The sequence below is a fragment of the Rhinoraja longicauda genome, chromosome 5, assembly GCF_053455715.1.
Source record: "Rhinoraja longicauda isolate Sanriku21f chromosome 5, sRhiLon1.1, whole genome shotgun sequence".
Taxonomy (NCBI): Eukaryota; Metazoa; Chordata; class Chondrichthyes; order Rajiformes; family Arhynchobatidae; genus Rhinoraja; species Rhinoraja longicauda.
In genome coordinates, this window is record NC_135957.1 from 17369829 (window position 1) to 17394209 (window position 24381).

Consider the following 24381-nt stretch of genomic DNA (forward strand, 5'->3'; position numbering starts at 1 on the left):
AACACTGCTTAAAATTGTGAACGCATCAGCTAACCTTCTCTACTTGTAAGAGATCAGTCGACTCTTTTTATTGTTTCAACGCTGCTCATATTTTTGAACACATCAGTAAACTTTCTCTACTTGTAAGAGATGAGTCAACTCTTCCGTTCTCCCCATCACTTCTTAACATAGGAGATACAATGTCTTCCCGAACCAAACACAGCATTAACATTATTTTATGATTTTTAACATAAAATTATTGCATTTCTCATCAGTGCTGGCAAAAAAGAAAGATTGAGCATGACAAAGCAGCGATTGCTATTTAAGGAAGTAGGTGCGACCAGACCTGCAAAGTCAGGCTTCACAGTATGAATAATATCTCAAACCATCAAATCCTTCGGAAGTTGCCTAAATCACATAATTGTTTGTTATGATAATACAAATGCCTTCTTTTGGAGCAGAGCTAATCACCAACAAATGCCAATCAGAAAACTTTAGCAGTCTCACCCACCTAGGTTTCCAGTCATTAAGTAGGAATTGTGGAAATCCATCATGCCCATGCCTACAACATGGATGAAATCTTCAATAACTTGCATTAGCTCCACCGATCCAGGATACACCTGTGCAGAAAGGGAAACAGAATACAACTCTTGAAATTTATGTCTCCAGTTCTCAATCAGTATTCAATATTCAAAAGAAACGGACATGATTTTGCAAATAGTGTAAACTATTTTCTTGAGGTGAGCATGCCACCGAGAGGAGGGATAGGAGATGATCGGAGATTAATGCCATCAATCTTGATGATGCTGGTTGAGCTCAAGCTGTTGGCGTATACATCAACTTGCATAATGCTGGCCTCTGCCAGCTCTTCTTTCATTCATTGTTCTTTATCTCTCCACATCACTGTCTAGATCTCTCGTTTCCCTTATCCCTAACCAGTCTGAAGATGGGTCTCGACCCGTAACGTCACCCATTCCTTCTCTCCAGAGATGCTGCCTGTCCCGCTGAGTTACTTCAGCTTTTTGTGTCTATCTTCTTTAGTTCAGTTCCGTTTAGTTTAGAGATACAGCGCAAAAACAGGCCTTTTGGCCCACTGAGTCCGTGCCGACCAGTGATCCCTACACTAACACTATCCTACACACACTAGGGACAATTAACAATTATACCAATCCAATTAGCCTAGAAATCTGCACGTCATTGGAGTGTGGGAGGAAACCGGAGCTCACGGAGAAAACACATGCATGTTCACGGGGAAAACGTACGAGCTGCGTACAGACAAGCACCCGTGGTCGGGATCGATCCTGGGTCTCTGGTGCTGTAAGGCAGCAACTCTACCGCTGTGCCGACGTGCCACCCACTATTAAAGCTTGATTCCATTTTATTATTTTTCTGCTGTCTTCATGAAATGTTTCCATCCCCATGGTTACAAATAGTGAAACGCTATTTTCCAGTGAAGGTGATTTAAGAATTCTTTCCTCAATTACACTGATGATATTATTTTTAAAATAGACCCCATAACTATTCAATGAAGTTTGCAGAGAAATCATAGGTGGTTGTAAAGTAAATAACAAATTACTGACTGTATAATTTAATAGATGCTGCTGAGTAACAAGACACCCTTTTTTGTAATTAGACCATTTGCTGTGAGTTGAGAAATACACCACAGAATCAGGCCCTAATGTCCACCACAGTATGCTGACCATTGAGTATGCATCTCCACCAATCCTCTCTGCTAGCACTTGGTCTGTTGCCTCAAATGCCTTGATGATACATTCTTTACATATTTCTTAAATGGTGTAAGTGTACCTGCCTCCATTACACTGCCTCAGATACAGTGCATTCCAGATTCCAAACACTTTCTGGGTGAAAATATTTTTTTCTCAGATCCCCACTAAATTTCTTATCTTTTACCCCAAACCTATGCCCATGAATTTTAGACAACTCTCTTATGGAATAAGGTGTCCTATAATCGACCCTATACACTTCATTTTATATACCTCTATCAGATCACCCCTCAGCCTCCTCAAATCCAAGGAAAACAAACTCAACTTATCTGGACTCTTCTCATAACTGAAACTTTCCATCCCAGACAATGTCCTGGTAAATCTCCTCTCAAGCCTCTCCAGTTCAACCCTGTCCTCTTATAGTACGAAGACCAAAACTGTACACGGTATTCCAGCTGTGGCCTGACTGAGGTTTTATAAAATTGGACCATAAACTCTCGTGTCTTGTATTCTAAGCACTGTCTAATGAAGGCAGGTATTCTGTATGCCGTGTTCACCTCCTTACTACCTGTGTTGCCACTTTCAGGAACCTGCAGACAGATTCATCAAAGCATCTTGGTTGTTCTATGTTCCCAGGGGCCTTGTATTCATTGCTTCTTCCTATCCTTGTTGACCTCTCAAAGTCCATTATCTCAAACTTACCAGGATTAAATTCTATTTTCCATTGTTCTGCCCATCGTACCCATCATCAACTATTTTAGTTTGAACATCATCAAGCAATTTGAACTAATAGTAATTTTCTTATCCATTCAAAGAATTTAAAGATAAGGTCCGTCAATTTGGTGCAAGATGTAATGTGTTTGCGTGTTTTTTTCAGGTCTTTTTGTTTTTTATGCAATTTATAACCTAGATAGGAAGTAACTCAGCGGGTCAGTCAGCATCTCTGGAGAAAATGGAATGGTGACATTTTGGGTTGGGATCGCTCTCCAAACTGATTGTGACAATGAGTCTGAAGAAGGATCCTGATCTGAAATGTCACCTATCCATTTTCTCCAGAGATGTTGCCTGACCCACTGCGTTACTCCAGCATTTTGTGTTGATCTTAAGAATAAACCAGTGTCTGCAGTTCCTATTTATTACCTAAATAGGAATATAGGAGCAGACATATGTCAAACAGGTCCAGTGATTCTGTTATTATTTGGTTAGATAATGACCAATGATGACTACTATTTGGTTACATAGGACCTTAAGTTCATTTACATACCTTTGATCCATATTTCTTAATGATTGTTTAATAGGAATCTCCCATAATTGCATCTGAAGGGAAGAAACGGACATTCTCACTGCTCTTTGGGCATTCTGATCTCCTTGTTGTTTCTACTCTCAGCCTTTTTCTAACTGTAAGATCGCAACCGTGTCTCCAATTGTTCTGCTGAAGATAATCTATCAAAACCGTTTATTATTTCAAATACCTCAATTAAATCACTGTTCAACCGTCTACATTTCAGAAAATAAAATCTAAATTATGCAGCCTGCCCTCCTCCAGTTACCCTGATCATCCAGACGAACCTGAGATGGTGTAACTGTGAGGCTAATGCACCATTCCCGAGAAAGGGCATCGAGAACTGATTTCCAATGAGGTAACACCAAGGCTTCAGACAACCAAAGCACAGGTGTCACTCCCTTATGTTTTATCTTCCTTGAAATAAAGACGTACATATTATTCAACCTCAGTCTTTTTAGAAGTCAGTACTGGCCTCCCCTGCCCTTCTCCTCTTCTGCCATAGCTAACACTCTGCTGCATACCCCACAGCCTTCCTCCTGCCCTCATTCCGTGCATCTTGCCCTGCAGGCAGCAAGTCTGTCAGGACCAACCTCTATAGAACCTCCCCCTCTGTATTTTGTTATAATGATGATTCTCATTTAGTTAACTGAGCATGTTCCCCTTGTCCCACCCCTCTCCATTTACCAATTCCCATGCACTGAATTCCTGTTAATCTAGTCCTTATTCTCTCATCTGATCGCATTCCAGTGATAGAGACAAAATGCTGGAGTAACTCAGCAGGACAGCCAGCATCTCTGGATAGAAATGTCGAGACCCGAAATGGCACCCATGCCTTCTCTCCAGAGATGTTGCCTGTCCCACTGTCCAGCATTTTGTGTCTATCTTCGGTGTAAACCAGCATCTGCAGTTCCTTCCTACACATCCATTCCAGTGATGTTGCTCCGAATGTTAACTGTCAACAATATCAGCTAAATACTCACTTCCACTAAATGCCCACTCCCCCGACATCAGTCTGAAGAAGGGTCTCGACCCCAAACGTCCCCCATTCCTTCTCTCCAGAGATGCTGCCTGTCCCACTGAGTTACTCCAGCATTTCATGTCTACCTTCTGCCAAATACTCGTTACCTTGTTGACCCATTTCTTTTAACCATATTGCTGTGGTGTTTTGAACTTAACTGTTCAGAACTTGCTTCTGCTAGAGTGTCTCTTTAAGGCAATGATTCTGGAACTGAATCCTGGCCACCTAGCCATCAGGATGTTGGTGAGGACTGGTTATCCAGGCAATTTCACGTTCCTCCTCCCAACAGTTTTGCAGTCCTTACACAGTGTTAGTATTGCTCCAATCAATACCACAACATCTATTTATTTATTTCCGGAGCTAACTGATCTAATTTTCATGAGAAACTTTGATTACCTAGATTTCTTCCTTCCATCTATCTTTTTATCATTAAGTTTAATTATCCTATTTACTTCTCTTATAGATGCCAATTCTTGTTTATTTAAATGTTAGTACTTTTGTAAAGATACCAATTAAATTTTAGCCTTTGGCCTTTTTACGACTCATTTTTAAAAGTTGAGCAGTTGACTAATCCACTGAACATTTATGAGTTAAATGGATAATGAATAATAAATAATTAAACACTAGAGGAATTAGTGTCATGTACTTCTCCATGATGGGGGGGGGGGGGGGGGGGGGGTCTATTGGGAGTGGATGGAATGTTCCCCTTAGCCAGAGTTCCACCAGATCTCACCAACATCCTGATGGCTAGGTGGGTGAAGGAACCATGATTCCCATTTAGTTGACAGAGCATTTTCCCCGTTCTCCATCCCTCTCCTTTTTGCCAATTCCTGTTAATCTAGTCCTTATTCTGGGCTCATCTGACTCCATTCCAGTGATGTTGCTCTGAGTGTTAACTGTTAATAGTACCAGCTAAATACATGGGGAGCAACCCATTGATGTCCACACAACAAACAGTATGCTTCTTAAACTTCAACAGTCAAAGCATCATTCGAGCACTATTTCCTCTGTGTGATAACTTCACAGGTTAATGCACAGTTGGCATCAGAGGTCCCGTTTGTTTTAGTCCGATTTATCCAAGTGCACTATAAATAAATTATTGCACAATGTGCATATCAGTATTGGGTTTTTTACGCACCCAAGAATAAATTCATTTATCTGAATGGTAATGCTCAGATTCCAGTGAAGTTTGACATTGTTGTCAGCAGATGCATTTACACAAAACTAGTATGCAACTGTTCCAATGCCCTCTGCTCCTAAAGATAACTGAAGTGCTCTGATGGTGTAAAGACAATTCAAATGGATGTAATAGGAAGTCAAATCCTTGCACAAATATGAGTTTAGTTTATGTCTGTGATGGAGCTGGTTATGAATGAATGAATGAATGAATGAATGAATGAAAGAAAGAATGAATGAATGAATAAGTTTATTGGCCAAGTATGCAGATACAAGGAATGTGCCTTGGTGCTCCGCTCACAAATAACAACACAAACACACAGTTAACAATTAAAAATAAAGCATAAACACATCAAAACAATAAGGATACACCATTACGGTCTAAACATGTGGGTGAAAATAAACCAGTGCAAAAAAGAGACTACGGACTTTGGTTATTTGGTTATCAACTTTAGGAAGCATGGTGGAGTATATGCCCTAAACAGCAGCAATGGTGCCAAAGTGGAAATGATTAAGAGCTTCAACTTCTTAGGTGCAGATATTACCACCAATCTATTATGGACCAACCATGTTGAAGTGAAAGCCAAGACACACCAATGCCTCGATTTCCTGAGGAGACTGAGGAAATGTGGCAGGTCTCCAATGAGACCTTTAAGCCCCTGTCCCAGTTCGGCGAATTTTTAGGCAACTAGAGGCTGTCGCCACACGGTCGCCGGGGTATCACGTGCATGGTCGTGAGTAGTCTCCAAAGAGTCGTAGCATTTTTCTGGTGGCTGCTGGATTTTGCAAATGTTTAGAAATTTTCGGCGACTGTTGATTTGACGCCAATGAGCGTAGCTTGACGTCTACTGACGTAGGCGCTGTCGTAGGTTGTCGCCAGGTGACGTAGGTTGTCGCTGGTGCTGACTTCGGCGAATTCCAAGTGTGGACTTGATCTGATCATCCATCAATGTAATGTGTCCATAAATAATGATAGGTTTTGTATGTTTTTGCACTTGTGTTCTGTTGTTCTGTGTTGGTTGTGTTCTGTTGTGTTCTGTTGTGTTCTGTTGTGTTCAGTCTTCAGGGTCGCAGCTTGTCGTAGCTTGTCACGGGTGGACATAGGTTGACTATCTCCCTGTTCGCTACTCCCGCGACATAAATTCATTGACTGCCAGTAAATTCTCCGAGGCTCTCACAGCTGCCCCCAACATCTGCACTATTGAGGCCTCTCCCCCCCCATCTCAGCACTGAGGATCTCGCCTCTTTATTTAATATCACTTGCTCTTCCATCCTGGATTCTATCGCTCCCCTTAAAATGAAAAAGCCTAAGCCCAAAGGTCGGCCGTGGCTCAATGACTCCACCAAAGCCCTAAGAAGGGAGTGCAGAAAATCAGAAAGGAGGTGGAAATGTGACAAGCTTCAAATTTCCTTTGAAATTCTGAGAAACAATCTTCTCAAATACCAGGAAGCAGTAAAGTCTGCTAGAGCAAAATACTTCTCCGACCTTATTTCCAAAAACTCTCATAACTCCAAGGTCCTATTTAGAACAATTACCTCTGTCATATGTCCCGCCCCCAGTACCAGCTTAGTTGGGTCCCCTGCTAAGTGCGAAGAATTCGCTAAATTTTTCACCAACAAAGTTGAGAACATTAGAATGAACATTTCCCCTCCCACCCGTGACCTAGCTGTCTCACTAGTCTGTTCATCTAAATTGGACTGCTTCCAACCCGTCACTCTATCCTCCCTTGCAAAACTTGTCTCCGCTATGAAACCTGCAACCTACCCCCTTGATCCTGCCCCCACTGCCCTTCTGAAGGATGTCATTGCAATAGCCGGTCCCAGCATCCTCTCTATTATCAACAGTTCTCTGGCCACTGGCACTGTTCCAACCAGTTTCAAGCACGCGGTGGTCCAGCCCCTACTGAAAAAACCTAACCTAGACCCCACCTTGCCTAGCAACTACAGACCCATTTCCAAACTGCCATTCCTGTCAAAAGTCCTTGAAAAGGCAATTCTAAACCAATTAGTGCCCTACCTGCACCAAAACACCATCCTGGAAAGTTTCCAGTCAGGTTTCAGAGCCCACCACAGCACAGAGTCTGCCTTGTTGAAGGTACACAACGACCTGCTTCTCGCCATCGACACCGGTGACTGTGCAATCCTGCTCCTTCTCGACCTCAGCGCAGCGTTCGATACAGTGGACCACACCATCCTTATTGACCGTCTCCGGTACGCGGTTGGCATTGATGGCACTGCCCTGAGCTGGTTCGCTTCGTACCTCAAAGATAGGAGTTTCGCCATCAACATAGGCAGTTATTCCTCTGCTCCAGCTAGCCTCTCCTGCGGAGTTCCACAAGGCTCCATCCTAGGCCCCATTCTCTTCTCTCTATACATGCTCCCCCTTGGCCAAATCATTCAAAGGCACGGCATTTCTTTCCACTGCTATGCCGATGACACTCAGCTTTACCTCCCCCTGAAACCCAACAACCAGTCAAATTTAAACAGCCTCTTACACTGCCTTGAGGACATAAAATGTTGGATGGCACAGAACTTCCTCCAATTAAATGAGAGCAAGTCTGAGGTCATCCTATTCGGCCCCCCCGACTCCATCAAATTGATAACAGGCAGTCTTGGAAGTCTATCCTGCCTAGTCAAACCGCATGTCAAAAACCTCGGCATGATATTTGACTCTGCATTAAAATTTGATAAGCAAGTCAACGCTGTGGTAAAAGCCAGCTTCTTCCAACTTCGAACCATAGCTAAAATCAAACCTTTCCTCCAATTCGACGACACAGAAAAAATCATTCACGCTTTCATTTCCTCCCGCCTAGACTACTGCAACTCCCTATACACTGGGATCAGCCAATCTTCCCTGTCCCGCCTGCAACTGGTCCAAAACGCCGCAGCGAGACTCCTGACGGGTACCCGTAAAAGGGACCACATCACCCCGATTCTGGCCTCTCTCCACTGGCTCCCTGTACGGTACAGAATCAACTTCAAGCTCCTCCTATTCACGTATAAAGCCCTACATGGACACTCCCCCCCCTACATCAAAAATCTTCTAACCCACCTCTCCAACTCCAGGTCCCTCAGGTCGGCCGACTTGGGGCTACTCACTATCCCGCGGTCTAGGCTTAAGCTCAGGGGTGACCGCGCTTTTGCGGTTGGAGCTCCTAGACTGTGGAACAGCATCCCTCTCCCCATCAGAACTGCCCCCTCCATCGACTCCTTTAAGTCCAGGCTCAAAACCTATTTCTACTCCCTAGCGTTTGAGGCTCATTGAGGAGGCGCTGTGAACTGATGGCGTGCTACTGTATGTTTCATTTTTTTTTCCATTGGAACCTAATCAGATGTACAGCACTTTGGTCAACGTGGGTTGTTTTTAAATGTGCTATACAAATAAAATTGACTTGACTTGACTCAAGTTAGGAGGAGGGGGAGTCAAGTTAGGAGGAGGGGGAGTTCAACGAGATCTGGGTGTCCTAGTGCATCAGTCAATGAAAGGAAGCATGCAGGTACAGCAGGCAGTGAAGAAAGCCAATGGAATGTTGGCCTTCGTAACAAGAGGAGTTGAGTATAGGAGCAAAGAGGTCCTTCTACAGTTGTACCGGGCCCTGGTGAGACCGCACCTGGAGTACTGTGTGCAGTTTTGGTCTCCAAATTTGAGGAAGGATATTCTTGCTATGGAGGGCGTGCAGCGTAGGTTCACTAGGTTAATTCCCGGAATGGCGGGACTGTCGTATGTTGAAAGGCTGGAGCGATTGGGCTTGTATACACTGGAATTTAGAAGGATGAGGGGGGATCTTATTGAAACATATAAGATAATTAGGGGATTGGACACATTAGAGGCAGATAACATATTCCCAATGTTGGGGGAGTCCAGAACAAGGGGCCACAGTTTAAGAATAAGGGGTAGGCCATTTAGAACGGAGATGAGGAAGAACTTTTTCAGTCAGAGGGTGGTGAAGGTGTGGAATTCTCTGCCTCAGAAGGCAGTGGAGGCCAGCTCGTTGGATGCTTTCAAGAGAGAGCTGGATAGAGCTCTTAAGGATAGCGGAGTGAGGGGGTATGGGGAGAAGGCAGGAACGGGGTACTGATTGAGAGTGATCAGCCATGATCGCATTGAATGGCGGTGCTGGCTCGAAGGGCTGAATGGCCTACTCATGCACCTATTGTCTATTGTCTATTGTCTATTGTCTATTGTCTATTGTCTATTGACTTCGGTTGTCGCCTCTGTGGTGGTAGGTTGTCGTAGGTGTAGTTATAGGGTGTCGTAGGTGCGGTCGGAGGTGGATGTTCTACTTGCGACGATTGGGTCGCCGGTTGCCGGTAGCTTGCGTAGCTTGACGTCGACTAGGTGGTAGGTCGTTGCACCTTGCCGTAGACATTGTCGTGGGGGGGGGGGGGGGGGGGGGTCCAGTCGCCGGTTTTTCGGCGGCCTGCTACGACTATGACAGTCGCCGGCAGTCGCCTTAAAAAACGCGTAACTGGGACAGGACCTTTAGACAAACTTCTACAAATACACCATAGAAAGCATACTGTTGTGTCGAATTAAGCTTAGTTTTGAAACAGCTCTGCCCAAGACCACAAGAAATTGCAGAGAGCTGTGGATGTAGCCCAGTCCATCACATAGACTGGACCCCATCTATAATTCATGTTGTCTTGGAAAAGCAGCTAACATAAACAAAGACATTTCCCACGCTGGTCATTTCTTCATCTCCCCCTTCTATTGAACCGAGGATTCAGAAGCTTCAAAGTGTGTACCATGCACATCACCAGATTCTGGACAGCTCCTTCCCCTCTGTTTTCAGACTTCTGAACGGCCCTTTCATAAGTCAGGGTACTGTCTAATTCTCCTCTACCTCATTGTGGATTTTGGGCTTTGTCTCTGGAACTGTGTGAACCATTGAGAACTATTGAGAACCATATTCTGCTCTCTGAATCTTTCCATTTGCTCTACTTATTAGACGTATTTGGCCTCAATGTATTTATGCACAGTATTATCTGACTTAATTGGATAGCATGCAAAACCAAGCTTTTCACTGTACCTGGTACACATGACCATAGTAAACCTAACCCTAAACCTGGCTGATTCCGCGCCATCTTCAGCAATAAGCTTTGGCTAAAACATCAGAGATCCCTCTTCAGACTCGCCAATCTTCAAAATTCTGTTCTAAGTTTATCATGTCTTTTTTTAACCTGCCAGTACAATGTTTGTAGCACGTTTAAATGTTAAAGATACCATATACATTTTAGTTATACCTGTTGTGCATCTTCCCACTTCTCCCTGTTTTCCTCTTCAAGAAGATTGCTGATGATTTGAAAGAAATTCTGTGGAGAAATGATATGATTCACTGAGATCCGTGAAATAATTTTGAACTTGGGAAAATTAATAAGCAATTAATCCTATCTAAAATTGCGATTACTTTGGATATTACACATAGTCTTTATTAAAAGCCGAAGCATTGGTGAATTAAATGTTTATAATTCATCTTCTAACATCTCATCGCATCAGGATTTAGTTTATGAGCCTAACATTTCAGAGCCATTCCTGTAAAAGCAAATCATACAGTAATCCAAATATATAAACTACACCACGCATTACTTTGTACGACATGAAGTAATATTATTGAAATATGCAGATGCATTACATTTTTTGCCCTGACAGGAAATTAGCCAAATGCTCCAAAGATTTAGAGCCTGGAAATTCAGGGAACCCTTGTGAAAGAGATTGAAATCAAGTATGTTTTTCTACCACTTTATGTGGGCATTGATAGTTCATTTCCACCCTCATACCACTCCTAATCTTGAGAATAGGATCATATATACACTTTTGGTGGTGTTTATTCACCAAATGTTGCCTGGATTAGCGGATCCTTCATCCAACAATCTGCCTATCAGGAAACCCCTCTCCTGGGGTCATCAGTTGCAGGTGCCGGCCGTGATTTGTCCCTTCCAGTTCCTTCTCTCTTCCACTTATTTTTCCCGTTCCCCTGTGCAATCAGTCTGAAGAAGGGTCCCAACCGCAAACATCACGATTCTATTTTCTCCAGACATGCTCCAGCCTGACCCGCTGAGTTACTCCATCATGTTGTATCTATCGTAGGTATGAGGAATGGTTGGACTAACTTGGATTGTTTTCTCTGGAGCATTGGGGGTTGAGGGGAGGCCTGATAGAAGTGATAGTGCGCCTCAACTTACTCATGTGTCCAAACATTCAGAAGAGTCAAAATGAAGCCGAATCTCTGCTCTTGACAACGTGGAGGCACCAAGTGTGTCCCAATACCACCACTCATTTCCACACTGTGAATGATGTCAGGATTGGCTTAAGAAACCTCCTCAAGGATGCTCAATTTCCAGTGGTTATTATTGGTGCAAACCAGCTGAAGCAAACTTTGGACTCTGATGATGGTTTCTTGCACTGTATAGAGACTTGCATTTCCCACCCTCTATGGCCGTTGCATATATTTAGACTCTAAGAATCAACCTTAACCCTTTACTGCAAATGATGTACTCTGGAACAACTTGTCCTGATCAATGAACAGCTGAAAGAATTGGCATGGCAAGGATTGCTAAGGTGTTTTGCATAATTATAGATAGATGTATAATTAGTTTTGACAATTAAGACCGTTTCTAAGGTAGGTTTGTTCATCAGGTTGTGAGGGCTCCAGCTCCAGCAACAGGGTCAAGGTGGTAGTGCGTTACCTTCCCAGTATCTGAGGAGCCTTTAACGTATTACTAGCAGATGGAAAATCCACTCCAATAAGTTCACTGATTTTGATTGGTCATGGGAACTATATTTTGATAAGTACAATCCCATGGGAAAAATGTTGGGAGGAAAGCCAGATCAAGTTTATAGCGCATACCCTGTGTTGTCAGCTTTTCCCTGTTCCATCAGTCTGAAGGGTCTTGACCCAAAATGTCACCCACTCCTTCTCCCATCAATCTGAAGAAGGGTCTCAAGCCTGAAACGTTACCCATTCCTTCTCTCCAGAGATGCTGCCTGTCCCGCTGAGTTACCCCTTGCATTTTGTGTCTATCTTTTTCCCTTTTCAGATTGGCCGGTTCTGCTGATTCATCTTCACTTGTGATTTTATTTTCTCTCCTTATCATTTCCACTTACTGGTGACTTTTACACACTACACCATTAGTGGGGGAGACTTTCCCTTTTCCTTGCAACAGGCAGGAACAAGGAATTGCAGAAGCTGGTTTACCAAAAAAGGCACCAAGTGCTGGAGTAACTTAAGGGGTCAGGCAGAATCTCTGTAGAACATGGATAGGTGTTGTTTCCAGTCGGTATCCTAGTTGAATTACCAAACTGAGAAGGACAGGTCCCTATTGGTTTCATAGAATTACTGGATCTCAAAAACATATGGGACAAGGCCATTCCACCTACTGCTGTTTCCCAGTTAACTTCTCCCTTGACTGCCCCACTTAGCTCCGCACACCGGCGGTTGAACATCCAACATATTTTAATCATCCAACAGATTTTCCTTGGAATCCCGAAGATTAAGGGGAGACCTGAGAGACCGAGGTAAAATTACGAGGGCAGACAGTCAGAACCTTTTTCGCAGTCTGGAAATATCAAATATTGGAGGGACTGGTTTGAAGGTGAGAGGGTTTAAAGGTGATGTGCAGGACATGATGATTTACACAGTGCAAGAAACATGCTGCCAGGGCTGGTGGTGGAGGCCGATTCTCCACAATTCTAACTCTACACGGACTGATTTTGGATGATCAGCCATGATCATATTGAATGGCTGTGCTGGCTCGAAGGGCCAAATGGCCTACTCCTGCACCTATTGTCTATGTCTATGATTATGTCTACGTCTACACCGGAGGTCAGCGTTGGAACAACAATGCTGTGGGTCTGCAAGCTGCCGCCCCAAGCAGACTCTACTCCATAGATTACTTTCAGTTGGTGACGGCAAGAATCACCCCTGAAATTTGCAACAGCAGAGTTTCTGTCAGCATTTCCCTGGCATGCAGACAGTGATATTTACCTGAACATCATCGGACGAAGGTACGTAACTTGCTCTTTTAAACGTGTCGGTGACATTTCGAAGAATTTCAACACAGGCCAAAAGATCCCCACCATAGAAGTTCCTTCTTTGGGTTAAATCCAGGAGAGTTTTGGTTACTTGAGACATTCCTTCACCTGCTAGTGTCCTCTGTCCCTTTGCAAGATGTTCCTTAACCTAAAGGAAGTAGAGGCATGCATGAGTTTAGCTAAAAATAGTCTCTAGCCCCTAATAGTCTCTAGCCCCTCTCTTCCTCCCTCAAAGTTATGGAGTGTTTGTTGGAATGCAGCTCCCCAAGGGCTTGTTGCACTCCAGCGCTTTTAACTGACCATTGCTTTTCTTTGAGTTGTTTTGCTTTTTAACACCTACCTATGGCCATCACTGTTGGACTTGAACCTACATTCACCTCATGCCCAGACCAGCGCGGAGCGACAGCAGGCAATCGTGAACCACAGGCTTGCCCGGTTATATCCATTTCAGCACAAGGGTACCAAGGCTAACAGTGGAATTAGAGAAACCACTTTCGAGCAGGGATGTTTTGGATCAAGTGGTGACAATTCTAACCCCAGAGAGTGTGCTGACAGCCAGTAAGTTCATGGTTGATCGGTATCATAATCTTATGCTCCTCCTTTATCTCTTACTCATTGTACACCATAAAATCCTCTCTACTTCAAACTGAGAGTCTGGTTCTCTCAGTATCAACAGCATCATCAGACTTTCTAGGTGGAAATAAACCTGGATCTGTGCTCTCTTTTGCATTATGAGGTGTATGTTGACTACACTCTGAAATGGCTCGCCTCTCAAGTTATGCCCCTTCTCTGTGACTCCCACCGGAAGAAAACTATTCTCCCTATTTACTAATTTTTTCACAAATATTTTGAACAATATCAGATTGCTCCTCGGAGTCTTCTGAACTCGGAGCATGATCTTGGGGTCTAAGGCCACAACTTGCTGAAAGTGGCTTCAAAAGTAGATAGAGTGGTAAAGCAGGCATATGGTATGCCTGCCTTCATCGGTCGGGGTATTGAGTATAACAGTCAGGAAGTCATGATGCAGCTTTCTAAGATTTTGGTTAAGTTGCATTTGGAGTATTGTGTGCAGTTCTGGTCATCACAATGCAGGAAGGATATGGAGGCTTTGGGTAAGGGTGCAGAGGACGTTCACCAGGATGTTGCCCGGATTAGGGGATAATAGACACAAGGAGGGGTTGGACAGACCTGGATTGTTTTCTTTGGAACACTAGAGGTTACGAGGAGACCTGATAGAAATATATAAAATTATGAAAGACATCAGAACCGTTCAAGCAGGGTGGAAATGTCAAAGACTATAGGTTATAGCTTTAAGATGAGAGGGGCAAAGTTTAGAGGAGATCTGCAGAACAAATTTATTTATACAGAGGGTGTTGAGTGCCCGGTACATGCTGCTGGGGGTGTTAGTGGAGGCAGATACGATAGTGCCAGTTAAGAGGCCTTTAGAAAGGCACATGGATATGCAGGGAATCTATGTGCAGGTAGGTAAGAGTTGGTTTTGGCATCATGTTCAGCACAGACATTGTGGGACATGTTCCTGTGCTGTACTGTTCTATGTTCTATTGTCACTGCAACCCACGCTTATGCAACCTAACCAGCCAATATGACTCCTTCGACCCATGCTGTGTTTGGTTGATACTTTTGAGCAGAGATTGGACCTGGGCTTCAGATGGTTGCGAAAGTTGAGGAATAAACTCACTCAGCCAATCTGAGAGCTTTTTAATATTTTCATATGTCAGGTAAAGTGAATGATATTATATGTAAGGAAGTATTCGTGCAGTGGCAATATTTCAGTATTTCTAAAATCCTCGGTCTGTGATCAAGGTGCAGATGGGAGTGGCGGTTCTCAGTTGACAAGGATTGGAAGTTTACAAAGCGCCAATTAGGCCCTCACGCATTAATATTCAAAGATACACATCGGCTAAAATCTAATTGAATGGTACAGAACAAGCTTGAAGGCTGGAATGACCTACTTTTATTTCTATGGTCCTACATTGCTATACTTAATTAAATTGGAGTGTACTCCGCCAATTCTGGCCCCTTGTACTTCCCTGATTTAATAATTTCAATAATGATGATGTCTTCAGGTTCCTGGCCCTAAGGTCCAGAATTATCCTCCTAATTATTCAGTCTCACTCTACTCATCTCTCCTCCTTTAGGATGTGTTTTGTTGGTTGCAAGGTGGGGGAATGCAGGTCAGTGGCAGCCTAAATCATGCCACCGCTCCAGAGAGCGTAGAAAAGAACTGCAGATGCTGGTATATACCAAAGATAGTCACAAAGTGCTAGAGTAACTCAGCAGGTCAGGCGGCATCTCTGGGGAAAAAGGATGAGTGACGTTCAGGTCGGGACCCTTCTTCACATTGGACAGTCTGAAGAAGGGTCCCGACCTGAAATGTTACCCATCCTTTTTCTCCAGAGATGCTGCCTGACCGGCTGAGTTACTCCAGAACATTGTGTCTATCATCGCCCCAGAGAGGGATCGTACTCTTCTCTGAAGTAGGCTATATCTTCTGGTTTACAGAAGAAAGACCTGCAGTTACAGAGCACCTGTCTCGAAAATGGGTTCTGTTCCAAGACAAATGTTTGGCCCCTCAGGTCAGAGATGAAAATAGGGTATTTGAGAAGAAGGAGAATGAGTAGAAGTGATGAGGAAAGGGACCTGAGGGACAATGTTTTCCACACGAGAATGGAACGTACACGGAAAGAGCTGCCAGAGGAAGTGGTGGGTACAATCATAACATTAAATTACACAGGTAAATGAATCTGGCAACTTTAGAGGGATATGGGGCAGCATGGGTGAGTTAGGCCAAAAGGCCTGTTTACATGTTCTATAGCTTTATGACTCTATGAATAAGTTTCCTCTCGAAGAAGGTGGTTGGTCATTGCAATTCACTCCAAAAATAGAGTTATGGAGGTTCATTTGCTGAGAATATTCCACTCAGAGGTTTTTAAGCTATTAAGGGATTCAGGGAATATGGGATTATTGTCGGAAAGTAGTGCCAAGGTAAAAGACCAGAACATAATTTTATGAATGACAGTAAGAGCATCTTTAGGGGTTGACTGACCCACTTCAGCTCCTATTTCTTTTGTTTCTACCTTAAATCTTACTTTAACAATGTCCAGAAGCATTTTATAGGCAGTGGTGTACTTCTGAAATATGATCATTCTTATTATGCAGGAAACATGACAGCTGATTTGTCCCAGAAAGAGCAATGTAATACTGACCAGAAAATCTGTTCTGGTTTTCTTGAGTGAGGTACAAGCATTGGTGAGGGAACCAGGGATAACTTTCCAACCTTTTTTTTCAGAAAAGGCATCACTGTGAGAGACAGCACGGCCTCTTTTTGACATCCCAACTAATTGGCAGTGCCACTGCCAACACAGCACTCACTCAACACTGCAGTACCATGACAGCCCAGATTGGGCCTATGTCTCTGGTGTAGGGAGATACAAGAGAAATTAGAGAAAACAAACTGCTGGAAATTAGAGAAAACAAACTGCTGGAAGAACTAGGCAGGTAAAGGAGCTTCTGTGGAGGTAAAGGGATGATCGACCTTTGGGATCGAGACCAAATCTTCTGTTCCTGTGGTGTTTTACTGTCTATGTTCTATTGTCACTACAGCCTACATTTATGCAACCTAACCAGCCAATGTGACTCCTCCGACCCATGTTGTGTTTGGCTGATATGAGCAGAGATTGGACCTGGGCTCCAGATGACTGAGAAAGTTGAAGAATAAGCTCGCTCGGCCATTCTGAGAGCATTTTAATGTTTTCATATACCTGGTAAAGTGAATGATATTATATATAAGGAAGTATTCATGCAGTGGCAATATTTTCTGGTTTTCCAGTGAGGAGTCCGTTTTTTTACTAACTTTCTTCACTCACCACAGATGCTACCTGATATGCTCAGTATTTCCAGCAGTATCTACTTTCCAGTGATATTGCTATTTTGCTTTTCTAGGTGAATTTAGTATCTCAGTTATTTGTAGTATCTTTGTTCATTGATTTAAGAACAGGTAACTGATCCTGTCTTTATTAAATATTTGTTGTTAAAACCTGCCAAGCTAAAGTCCAGATCAAACCTGTTATGTAGTTGTTCATTGATTGATTAATAAACAACCACATTTTGTGAAGATTTTCCAGGCACATTTATCATCAGTTTAAATGCACAGTAGGATTGCTCCATTTCCTGTCACTTTCAGTGATGGAGCAACACTGCTGCTGACTTTGCACCTACTGTATGCTGTAAGTGTCGGTACTCGTTGGAGATGCATCTTCCAAAGCTGGGTGACTCCCAGTACGCAATTCCAGTACGATCAAGAGAGCAGCGTCTACTGGTGGTGCCTGTAGGTCAGAGAAGAAATAGATGGCAGCAGTGACACAGTATTGCATGGAAGGCAATGGATGTCAATGGACTGCTTCAGGCACCGAGTTAAAGCAACTATTACTCGTTTGGTTTAGTTTAGTTTAGTTTGGAGATACAGCCCGGAAACAGGCCCTTCGCCAACCGTCCGCACCGACCAGCGATCCCCGTATATTAACACTATCCTACACACAATAAGGAGATTTTTTTTACACTTATTATATATCTGTTATTACACCCTACATACCTGTACGTCTTTGGAATGCAGGAGGAAACTGAAGATTTCGGAGAAAACCGACGCGGTCACGGGGAGAACGTACAAACTCCGTACAGACAGCACCCGTAGTCTGGATTGAACCCAGGTCTCTGGTGTTGCAAGCGCTGTTAGGCAGCAACTCGACCGCTGCGCCACCGCGCCACTCTGAATTATTGCAGCTATATCATTTGATCAACAAAATTCTCAAAGGAGCTGACTGACATTAAAATTATGAAGGAAAACTACACCTTACTATCTAAAAGAGGATGAACTAACCGACATGGGAGAATTCTCCAGATTGAGAGACTTCCTCACAAGTCCTTGTCACTAAACAAGATGCCGTGTGCTTTCAGTTTACCTGTTGCATTTGGTGGGCATCTATTGAACGCAAAGTCCCCAGCAGCTGTTCTCCTCCACACCATTGCCATCAGATAGTCTTCAGGACATATCTCGTAGGGTGCTGAAATTAAGGATAAATTATCACCAGCAGTCAGCTTCGACCCATGACAATTCAGAGCACCGGACAGCATTGAAATAGATCACCGTAACTTTTTTGAAGGAGCAATATAATTAGCACCCTCTTTTTCACCCCTGCAAACTTTCCCCTTTTGACTATTTATTTAATTCCCATTTGAACATCATGAGTCCATGTGCTTCCAGTTCTCTCGGCCATCACACAATAGATCATAACAAACATATAATAATAATAATAATAATAAACATTTATTTTTTATAGCGCTTTTCCAAATGCTCAAAGACGCTTTACAAAACCAGTCATGACATAAAAACAAACAGACAAACTATCCTGACGGAGAAGCGGCGAACAAATAGCGCCAGCGTCCTTTCACGTCAGGGTCCGGCAGTAGACAATAAAGAACACAAGACACACAATTACAATTTTTAACACAAACAGCCATCACAGTGATTGCTCCAGGCAATCCTTTAGACTTTAAGAGATACAACACGGAACCAGGCCCACTGAGCCAGTACCAATCCACAATCACCCCATACACTACCACTATCTTACACACTAGGGACAATTTACAATTAACCTACAAACCTGTACATGTTTGGAGTGTGGGAGAAAACCGAAACACCTGGGAAAAACCCACGCGGTCACAGGGAGGACGTATGGTCACAGGGAGGACCCACACCGTCACAAACTCCATACAGACAGCACCCTTAGTCAGGATCGAACCTGGGTCTCTGGCGTTGTAAGGCAGCAACTCCACCACTGTGCCATCCAACAGTGCAGCACATCATCAATTGACTTGATTTCCCAGCGCGGCACGGTGGTGCAGCGGTAGAGTTGCTGCTTTACAGCGCGCAGCGCTGAAGACCCGGGTTCGATCCCGACCTCAGGTGCCATCTGTATGGAGTTTGTACGTTCTCCCCGTGACCACGTGGGTTTTCTCCGTGATCTTCGGTTTCCTCCCACACTCCAAAGACGTACAGCTATGTGGGTTAATTGGCTTGGTATAAGTGTAAATTGTCCCAAGTATGTGTAAGTTAGTGTTAATGTGCGGGGATCACTGGTTGGCACTGACTCGGTGGGCCGAACGGCCTGTTTCCGTACTGCATCTCTAAACTAAACTAAACTAAACTAAAAATGATGAATCCAAATGACTCCAATTTGCTCAGCCATCGCATAATAGACCATTGCAAATATACTCCTCATTTCCTTGCTGACATGTTTGCCAATTACTTAGTATCCATGGCCTCAGGTCACTGATTCTCCCAGCCACTGCAAGCAATTGCACTATGTGCATTATCAAAGCTCCAGACTTTCAAATGACACGATATCTACTACTCTCGCATGATCTCTACACACTGATAAGTGTGCTGGAAAATAATGCTTCTCCTGTTTGAACGTTCCAAGATTTAAATTTGTGTAAGTCTCCTTCATGGAATGGACTTAGCATTTCCTTTAGTATCTCATCAAAATTAAAATTTAATAGAATGCTTTGGGAAGTAATTTTATTGTGGAGGCTGCAGATTTATAATCGAACCCTCTCTGCCCTCCATGGTGATCATGAAGTTTTGCTGGACAGATAGGGCTCCCTGGGTAACAGTGCAGTCAATTTTTAAACAATTTTCTTCCCTCTCCCAACAGGGTGAAATCCAGTGAAATGAACTGCATTGACAAGATGACAACCCCTTACAACTAACCTTTCCCATAGTGACCTCTGCACCTTAGGTCTTCTGACCTCTGTGGCTCAGACCTAACCTTGCACATGGCCTTTACACAGCAGGCTGCCTGTCCTGCTCGCCATGGTGGCACGGAAACTTGGGGAGCCACAGAGTGCCCATCTCAACTCACGGCCGTGCTGGTCATTCTCAGATGGACCACTACCAGAGGCAGCTCTGATAAATCTTCTCTCCGTCACCTTTGGCATGTTTGGTTTAGTTTAGTTTAGTCTAGTTTAGCTTAGTTTAGAGATATAGCACGAAAACAGGCCCTTCGGCCATCGGGTCCATGCTGATCAGCGACCCCGCACATTAACACTATCTTACACACACTAGGGACAATTTACACTTATACCAAGCCAATTAACCTACAAACCTGTACGTCTTCGGAGTGTGGGAGGAAACACAAGATCTCGGAGAAAACCCACACAGGTCACGGGGAGAACGTACAAGCTCCGTACAGATAGTACCCGTAGTCGGGATCGAACCCAGGTCTCCAGCGTCGGTGTGCGGTTTAGAGATACAGAGTGGAAACAGGCCCTTCGGCCCACCGAGTCCGCGCTGACCAACCAAAAATCACCCACACACTAGTTCTATCCTACACACTAAGGAAAATTTACAGAAAGCAATTAACGTACAGACCTAACGTACATGTCTTTAGAATGCAGAGAAAACCAGAGGACTTGGAGAAAACCCACGCAGGTCATGGGGAGAGCATACAAACTCCGTACAGACAGCACCCATAGTCAGTTTCGCACCTGGGACTGGTGCTGTAAGGCAACAACTATACCGCTGCGTCACCATGCTGCCCCCTTGGCATCTTGACCATGGCAATGCCTTCCTTAGCCTTTGAATGGGCTGAACTGAATCTCCCCGAAGATTAATCCTTGCCATATATAACAAACAACTACAGCATGGAAACAGGCCCGTTCGGCCCTACCAGTCCACGCCGACCATTCTCCCTGACCTAGTCTCATCTACCTGCACTCAGACCATAACCCTCTAATCCCCTCTTATCCATATACCTATCCAATTTACTCTTAAATAATAAAATCGAGCCAGCCTCCACCACTTCCATCGGAAGCCCATTCCATACAGCCACAACCCTCTGAGTAAAGAAGTTCCCCCTCATGTTACCCCTAAACCTTTGTCCCTCAATTCTGAAGCTATGTCCCCTTGTTGGAATCTTCCCCACTCTCAAAGGGAAAAGCCTACCTACGTCAACTCTGTCCGTCCCTCTCAAAATTTAAAAAACCTCTATCAAGTCCCCCCTCAACCTTCTACGCTCCAAAGAATAAAGACCCAACCTGTTCAACCTCTCTCTGTAGCCTAAGTGCTGAAACCCAGGCAACATTCTAGTAAATCTCCTCTGTACCCTCTCCATTTTGTCGACATCCTTCCTATAATTTGGCGACCAGAACTGCACACCATACTCCAGATTCGGCCTCACCAATGCCCTGTACAATTTCAACATTACATCCCAACTTCTATACTCGATGCTCTGATTTATAAAGGCAAGCATACCAAACGCCTTCTTCACCACCCTATCCACATGAGATTCCACCTTCAGGGAACAATGCACAGTTATTCCCAGATCCCTCTGTTCCACTGCATTCCTCAATTCCCTACCATTTACCCTGTACGTCCTATTTTGATTTGTCCTACCAAAATGCAGCACCTCACACTTATCAGCATTAAACTCCATCTGCCATCTTTCAGCCCACCCTTCCAAAAGGCCCAAGTCTCACTATCAACTACTCCACCTATCTTAGTATCATCTGCATATTTACTAATCCAATTTGCCACACCATCATCCAGATCATTAATGTAAATGACAAACAACAGTGGACCCAACACAGATCCTTGGGGCACTCCACTAGACACTGGCATCTAGGATATGGAAGGCATGACTGTAGACTGTAGACTGTGGGTGGCATAGTTGTGCAGCTGGTGGAGCTGCAGGCTCACAGGGCCAGAGACCCGGGCTCAATCCTGACCATGGGTGCTGTCTGTGCGGAGTTTGCATGTTTTCCCAGGGTCCACGTGGGTTTCTTCCGGGTGCTCCGGGTTTCCTATCCCACCCCAAAGACGTGTGGGTTTATAGGTTAATTGGCCTCTGTAAATTTCTCTGAGTGTGTAGGGAGTGGCAATGAAAGCGGGTTAACATGGAACGAGTGTGAACGGGTGATCGATGGTCAGCGTGGACTCAGTGGGCCAAAGGGCCCATTTTCATGCGGTACCTCTAAACCAGTGGTGTCCAAACTTTTATCAAAGAGGGCCAGATTTGATAATGTGAAAATACCCAAGGGCCAATACCCCCCTGAACCTTTAACTAATGCGCTCCCCCCCCCCCCCCCCGGACCTTTATCTAATGTGCTCTCCCCCCCCCCCCGACCTTTAACTAATGTGCCCCCCCCCCCGACCTTTAACTAATGCGCCCCCCACCCCCTGAACCTTTAACTAATGCGTTCTCCCCCCCCCCCCCGGACCTTTAACTAATGCGCTCCCCCCGGACCTCGCGTCTGACAATCCGTGATTGGGCAGCGCTGACCGCCGGGAGATGTAGTCGTAGTCACCGTCGCCTCCCCCGCGAGGGGGGGGGGGGGATGCGGCACCCGCCCGACTGACGGGAGTGCTTGCCAATGAGCGTGCGGGGTGAGGAGAGCTCTGCTGCTGCTCTCCCGTCCCCCCCGTCCCCTGCAATCCCTCAACCCCGCCACCGGAAGTGTAGTCGCCGTCGCCGTCGCCGTCGCCTCTCCCGCTCGGGGGGGGGGGGGGGGGGGGGAGGTTGGGCAGCGCTGACCGCCGGGAGGTGTAGCAAGAGGTGTAGTCGCCCTCTCCCCCTCACCCCTCCCCCTCCCCCTCCCCCTCCCCCTCCCTCTCCCCCTCACCCCTCCCCCTCCCTCTCCCCCTCACCCCTCCCCCTCCCCCTCCCCCTCCCCCTCCCCCTCCCCCTCCCTCTCCCCCTACCTTCATTCTGTTAGACAGTGCTGGCGGGCCATAAATAATAAATTTTAAGACAGAAGCTGCGGGCCGTATAAAATCTGACCTCGGGCCGCGATTGGCCCCCGGGCCGGACTTTGGACATGTCTGCTCTAAGCTAAACTAAAGAGGTGATCAGCAACCAGCAGTTAACGTGTGTGTTTCCAAAGTCCTGCATTGCTGGAGAGCAGCATCCACAATGCCCCAGAGCATACGTGTGAAAAAGGAAGGATTTGTGGCATAATCATTCACTCCCACAGTGGCGCACTTTCCCTTTGGGAAGTGAAGCAGCAAGATTGCAGGAGATCGTTTGTTTTGTCTCATTTTGATTGAATAAAAAATTGGCTGGTAGATGTGAGAGAGTTTACGCTGAAAATTTAGAAAATAGGGAGTTGAAGAAGAAAGCTGATCTCAACTTATTGTGAACAGCCCCAGAAATTAAATTTACTTCCTTCCATTAAATCTCTCCCCTCTCACCTTAAATCTATGTCCTCTAGTTTTACACTCCCCGACCCTGGGGAAAAAAAACTGTGTGTGACCTTTCAACTCACCTATGCCCCTCATGATGTTAGAAACCTCTGCAAGGTCACCACTTAACTGTTTATATTCCAGGGAAAAAAGTCCCAGCCTATCCAGCCCCTCCTTATAACTCAAGCCCTCCAGTCCTGGCAACAGCCTCATGAAACCTTTATGCATTCTTTCCAGCGTAATCGCATCCTTCCAACAGCTGGGTGACCAGATCTTCACACAAGACACAAAGTGTAGTCTCATGAACGAAATGCACAGCAACATGATGTTCGGATTAGGCAAAGGGGAGGTGCAACGAGACCTGGGTGTGCTTGTACATCAGTCACTGAAAGTAAGCATGCAGGTGAAGCAGGCAGCGAAGAAAGCTAATGGCATGCTGGCCTTCATTGCAAGAGGATTTGAGTTTAGGAGCAAGGAGGTCCAACTGCAGTTGTACAGGGCCCTGGTGAGACCGCACTTGGAGTATTGTGTGCAATTTTGGTCTACTAATTTGAGGAAGGACATTCTTGCTATTGTGGGAGTGCAGCGTAGGTTCACCAGTTAATTCCTGGAATGGCGGGACTGACATATGATGAAAGAATGGGACGACTGGGCTTGTATTCACTGGAATTTAAAAGGATGAGAGGGGATCCCCTGGTGAGGCCATCAATGGATCCGCTGCAGTTCGCCTACCAGACTGGTATCGAGGTGGAGGACGCCATCATCTACCTACAGAACAGAGCTCTTTCACACCTGGAGAGGCCGGATAGCACTGTGAGAATCATGTTCTTTGATTTCTCCAGTGCATTCAACACCATCCAGCTGGGGCTTCTGGGGGGCAAGCTGGAGCGCACAGGAGTGGATCACCAC

The 24381-nt window shown here is 44.9% G+C and overlaps 1 protein-coding gene across 11 annotated transcripts in view; it reads right to left on the bottom strand.

The window, feature by feature from the left end:
• adgrb3 (adhesion G protein-coupled receptor B3) overlaps positions 1-24381 on the bottom strand; it is a 590910-nt gene that overhangs the window by 267997 nt on the left and 298532 nt on the right. For all 11 annotated transcript variants that reach the window (XM_078398997.1, XM_078398996.1, XM_078399002.1 and 8 more), the window contains 5 exons: positions 18194-18295; positions 17454-17560; positions 13168-13362; positions 10427-10495; positions 491-599 (listed from right to left, as the gene is read on the bottom strand). In XM_078398997.1, the coding sequence (XP_078255123.1) occupies positions 491-599; positions 10427-10495; positions 13168-13362; positions 17454-17560; positions 18194-18295 (582 nt within the window). The remainder of the gene's footprint in view (positions 1-490; positions 600-10426; positions 10496-13167; positions 13363-17453; positions 17561-18193; positions 18296-24381) is intronic.